At 61.3% G+C, this 5,490-nt stretch overlaps 1 protein-coding gene across 1 annotated transcript in view; it reads right to left on the bottom strand.

The window, feature by feature from the left end:
• Nucleotides 1-5,490, bottom strand: part of IKZF4 (IKAROS family zinc finger 4) — a 24,085-nt gene that overhangs the window by 630 nt on the left and 17,965 nt on the right. The window contains exons 6-8 of the mRNA XM_006035248.2: nucleotides 1,664-1,813; nucleotides 1,240-1,371; nucleotides 6-651 (exon numbers count right to left, since the gene is read on the bottom strand). Coding sequence (XP_006035310.2) covers nucleotides 6-651; nucleotides 1,240-1,371; nucleotides 1,664-1,813 — 928 coding nt within the window. The remainder of the gene's footprint in view (nucleotides 1-5; nucleotides 652-1,239; nucleotides 1,372-1,663; nucleotides 1,814-5,490) is intronic.

The following is a 5,490-nucleotide window of genomic DNA, read 5'->3' as shown; positions in this document are numbered from 1 at the left end:
GGCACTCGAAGGGGTCTCTGAAGCCGTGGCAGCCCATGTGGATGGTGAACATGACGTGGTCCAGGAAGAGGATGCGGCAGTGCTCGCACTTGAAGGCCTTCACCTGCTCCCCGTCCGCGTTCAGCACCCGCAGGACGTCTTTGGCTGAGCTGGGCGTGCCCCGGGCGGCAGGGGCACCCTCTGGCCCCTTGGGGTCCTCTTTGGCGTAGGCGGGGCTGTGCCGGCTGCCGGCGCAGGGCCCCACAGGCAGTGGTGGCCCTGTCCGCTCCTCGTGGTTGCTCTCCGTGTCGGTAGAATCCTGGCAGCCATTGCTGGGTGAGGCAGCCAGGTCACGGCCCCGGTACAGGCCAGGCGCCCCATCAGGCAGGTCATCGTGGCCCTCGGTGGCCTCGCGGCCCCCTGGGATCTCCAGCCGCCCGGGCAGGGGCTGGATCTGGGTGTAGACGGAGCTGATGACAGGCGTGACCTCCGAGATGCAGTTTGTGGGGGGCAGGCGGAGGGGGCGCAGGTGTTCACTGCCCACGAAGGAGAGCGAGCCGCCATAGCTGGGGTCCAGGGGGTGGTGGGCCGCCACCATCTCCACGTCTTTCTCGAAGGCGGCATTCACGTCGAAGGGCAGGTCCGAGAGGCTGAAGCGCATCTGCTTCTCCCCTGCGGGGAAGGAGCCAAGTCAGGAGGCTCATGGCAGGTCCCCGTGACTGCCTGCAGATGGTGTCAAGACTGTGGCCCCCCCCGGAGCTTGGCTGAACCCCCCGAAAAAAACTGAGGGAGGCCACAGAGATGCAATGGGGCTGCACCTGCTTTGGCCTGACCCCGGAGCCTCTGCACAGAGCTGGGGGGACTCTGCGTGTCCAGGGAGGTGAGGTCTCCTGCTCCCTCCCATCTGTGTTCGGAAGCAGCATAGAGTCCCCCTCCCTGCCACGGCTCTGGGCAAGAGCCTGGGGGTCCACATGGCTCTCAGGGGTCCTGCCTTGGTGGGGGTGGTGCCTGCCCACCCCACAGATGCCCCCCTATGCCAATTTGACAGGAGAACCCTTTGGTTCTCTCTGTCCAAGCTGGGGGTGTCCGTGGTGCAGAGCAGCTGCCATGTTCCACGTGGGGTGAGGTGGAGGCTGAGGGATCCGGGATGTGCTTGGGGGACCCAAGCAGGTGCTGTGCAGCCTAGGAGTGGGGCAGCCCAGCCTGGCTTGGCCTCTCCCCCCTCCGGTGCCCCAGGGGCGATGCCGGGGAGCCCCTTACCCACAAACTTCTGCGGGGTCGAGCGTTTGCGCTTGGTGAGGCTGTTGGCCAGCCGGTCGATGAATGCGGGCCGGTCGGCCGACGGGTGCAGCATGGAGTCCGGCACAATCTCCAGGTCCCGCATATCGTCGCCTGCCGAGACAAGGGAAAGCTGCTCAGCCCGTGGCAAGGGCAGGGGTGGCACGGCTACACCCCAACCCAGGGACCCGGCAGCTCCACTCCCCGGGACCATGACAAGCAATGCCCAGATACCCCACCAGGCAGGGAGGTCTGTGCTCCCAGGCTCCGGGCTGCTGCTTTCTTTCCAGGGCAGGTACTGGGACATGGAGCAAAAGCTCCAGCAGCAGTGAAGAGGTGCTGGGAGCCCAGAGCCCCACGTTCCTGGGCCCCGCCAGCAGCCCCCTGCCACCCAATGCAGACTGACCTGGCTGGCTGGCCAGCGCCTGTGGCTCCGCGCTGAGGCTCTGCAGGTAGTTGTGGCAGCGCTCCTTGTGCTCCTCCAGCGTGCTCTGCTGCTTGTAGCTGCGCCCGCAGTAGTTGCACTTGTAGGGCTTGCCGACTGTGGGGGAGGAGACTGCAAGACATGAAAACACACCGCGGCCATAAAGCCCAGACCCCGCATCCAAGTTGTCCCCGGCTGCTTTGCCAGCACCTCCGCAGCATGGGCGCCAAGTGCTGGGGGAATGGGCTCAGCAAGGAGCCAGTTGGGCCTACACCGGTCACGGGAGGATCAGAGCCACTACCAGCAGTCGCACGCTCCCTGCTGACAGCTCTGGCCCTTGGTGGAGACTCTGCTTGCACTGTGGGGCTAACACAGAGACCATTCCCCATGGCAGGAACCCAGGAGTCCTTGCCACCATGCCCCCATGCCCTTTCAAGAGCCTGCACCCCGATTCCATCTGCTGCCCCAGGCTAAGCTTCTGCAGCCCAGCCTTGACCTGTCACCTGCAGTCTCCAGCACTTCCGTCCTGGCTGCCCCCGAGTCCAGCTTCGGACCCAAGGGCTCTACGTGAGCTCTGGCAGGGCTGGAAATTCCCAGTGCTTCCACCTCCATTCTCACTTGCCACTCAGCTGGGGCTGGAGGCTGCCCAAGCCCATGCCTGCTGCCAGGGGGCCAGGCAGGATGAAGGTGCAAGCCGGCCTGGGACCACACTCTTCTATCCATTCCCCGCTGCCGGCTGAAGGAGGCTGGATGCCCTTCTGAGGTGGTAGGTAGCAGCCACTGAACCTTCTCCTGCAGGAGGCAGTCAGCATTTCCAGTCCCTGGGGCTGCTGGCAGGGCCAAACAGGCCAGTTCTCCATGTTCAAAAGCAACCCTCATCATTTACAGGGTCCCCAAGAGCCTCTGCAGTGGCCCCTCTCACCCGCTGCTGGAAAGCCCCCGACGATGCCCCGTGGTGAAGCGACACGCAGCAGCTCTGGGCAGCAGCTCCACATGCCCCGAGGACAAGCAGATGGCAGCTGCACGGAGGATGGGGCTGGTGCTTCCCACACGAGGGCTTGGTCGTCTCCGGAGATGGTTTGCTCTGTTCTCCTTCGCCACGTGGATCAGGGTGGTGACCCTGGGCATTGAGCTCAACCAGGGTAGCACTGTCCTACCCCACAGGCCTTCATCCAGACAGGAGCAAGGGAGATCAGTCCGGGGATGAGGCCGTGCGTAGCTGGCTAACGGCACAGTGCCCTGAGCCCGGCCGCATTTACTAGGCTCTGGCAGTCTTCACCCTGGACGTACCTGGAGGATTCTCCACAGCCGTCGCCAGATGCACCAACACCAGGACAAAGACACGTCTGCTCAGGGGACACGGAAGCTGCCTGCGTCACAGCCACCGCCGCCTTTGGGCCACGGTCTCTGCTGGGGTTTTCCTGCCGTGTTCAGACCTGGTCCGGGGGCTTTTCAGCCTCTCTCGTGGCTGCTTGTGGTTTAACCTTCAGTTTTCAAGAAAAGGTTTTCGGGTGACAGGGAAATTCTGGTTGCCTCCCCATCAGCGCGCAGAGCCAGGGGGTATGTTCTGAGTTCAGCGCAGTTGTGCAGGCTCAGCGCCGCTCATGCTGGGCTCTGGCAACCTGCCATGGCTGTCCTGCATGACCCTGTCAGCCCAACACTCAATTCCACTCCAATGGGAAGCATGGCACAGTTATGGGAAGTGAGCAGGGGCCCTGCAGGCCTGCCACCGATGTGCTTCATAAAACATCTCTATTTGTTCCTCAGTTTACCCCTCTGACAAACCAGCACAACAGCAATCAGCAGCTGTGCAGGGTTGGTGGACATTGGCTCCTGCCCTCCCCTCTCTGGCCCGTGTTGCTCCCATGCCTCCATGGAGAGCTCTTCGTCCAGAGACTGGGTTTAAATTCTCTGCCAAGTGCCCAGCACCCCACGAGGGCTGTGCCCCAAGGCAGCCTGGTTCCACACTTAGAGGAAAAATTTCCTTTGCAAGGTTCCCCAGTGAACACAGTAGGTCTCCCGTGGACGCGAGCTACGGATTCATTTATCTGGCAGGCTCTGAAGCAGCTGGCACCGGTGCCGGGGGCGGCCTCTGGGGATAGGCACAGCTGTCCCGTGTGGGGGCTGCAGCGTCTGATCTCTGCAGCGCGGCACGTTTGATCTGGGTGTTAATACCTCGTGCTTGTGGGCAGCGCCTCTAGGAGATGAAAGCTTGCATGGGCCCGTGGGGACCACATGAAACACACAGGCCTCTAGTTAAAGGACGGGGGCAGGGAGCCGTTGCCAACACCCCCATCTTCCCCCCTGCTTCCCACAAAGGCAAAAGAGACACCTTTGCTAGGGCGTGAAATCCAGCCGGGGCGTGCACCTGTCTCAGGAATTAGCCGTACGAAGACAATGCTGTTTCATGTGGGATCAGGGGTTGTCTTATTTCTCCACCGTTCTACCACCAGCTCCTGAGGCCTGGAGATAGCCCCCTTTGCCAGGGGATGTCAGCCAGTGCAGCCCAGGGAGCCAAGATGCTGGAGCCTGAATGCACAGGAAGGTCAAAGGTGCCAGGTCCACCCCTCTGACCTGGGCTCAAGCCCTTACTTTGTGCCGTGAATTGTGCCAGGGGCCTTGATGCTGCTGGTGCGGGGCTAGTGCACACAAGACCTGCAGCCAAGCATCGAAGCGCTTTGCTCCACGATGGAAAAACCTTGGTGTCTCAGCCGGTGACTCTTCCCCCTAACTTGGAAATGGAGACCTGTGAGCTGGAGCATGGTTGGGACCTGCTGGCCTGTGCCCATGTGTGGGACCTGCTCGAGCCATTAGTGCCAGCTGTCACCATGAACAACCGGGAGAAGCTGCGGGTGGAGGGGGAAGGCGACAGCTGATGCTGATCGCTTCTGATGGAAGGACTCTTCGGAGGCTGGGATGCCTCGAGGCATGCGGCTCAGAGCCCAGGCGATGCAACAAGCTCCCAGCCGGGGAAAGCTGTCGTTGCTCCCTGGCTTTCAAGACAGGCCTGGCTCGCTAATGACAGAGCTACTTTTCCAGCCGCCGGCTCCTTGTCTTTGCTCAGAGAGCATTCTCTGGGGAGAGGATTCTCTCCACATTTTGTCACTATTCAGGTAGCCCCAGGCCTCTGGTCTTCCTTTGTCCACTTCAGCCAAACCCAGGGAGAGTGACTACGACTCCTCTTCCCACCCAGTCTGGTGTTGAATCAGTCAGCTTCGTTTTGCTAAGCCACTCTTTGTGCCAAGATGCAGGTTGCTCCCTGTACCCCAGGGGGAAATAATTTGGGTTGAACTTGCTGAGAAAATACAGTGGATTGTGGCCTGGGCAGGGCTTCTTGCTCTGCAGAAGTCCCCAGCGCCTTCAGTGGCTGAGATATCCCTTGTGCCTTGCCAAAGACGTAGCCACTGGGGTGGCGTGGGGAGAGGAGACAAGTTGCCAAGAGGGAGAGGAGAGGTTATCAGCCCCCACAAATTCTGACATTTTCGGACTAGCTGCAATGAGGAGCTGGACTCAGCAGGTGCCAGAGCTGGTGCTCTGAGCTGTCGAACCTGCCGTGTGCTTGGGAGAAGGGCTTGGTGAAGCTGTCAGTGTTGGCCAATGCAAAGTGACTTGCTGATGGTCACATCTGGTTGCCTCGGCTCTGAGCCATGCTGAACACCAAAGAAGACGTGACCCTTGTGCACTCCTGCTAGCATGCATGGGTGTGGTTGCCCACTGTCACAGAGACCAGAAAAGAGCCTCCGGGGGAGGATTCTTCTCCAGCCCTCTCTTTGGGAGCATGCATGGGGACAGAGCTGGCAGGCCAAGAA

The sequence above is a fragment of the Alligator sinensis genome, unplaced genomic scaffold, assembly GCF_000455745.1.
Source record: "Alligator sinensis unplaced genomic scaffold, ASM45574v1 scaffold1065_1, whole genome shotgun sequence".
In the NCBI taxonomy this organism is placed as follows: domain Eukaryota; kingdom Metazoa; phylum Chordata; order Crocodylia; family Alligatoridae; genus Alligator; species Alligator sinensis.
Note: the sequence above shows the minus strand (reverse complement) of the source record. Positions and strands in the feature narration are given on the sequence as shown.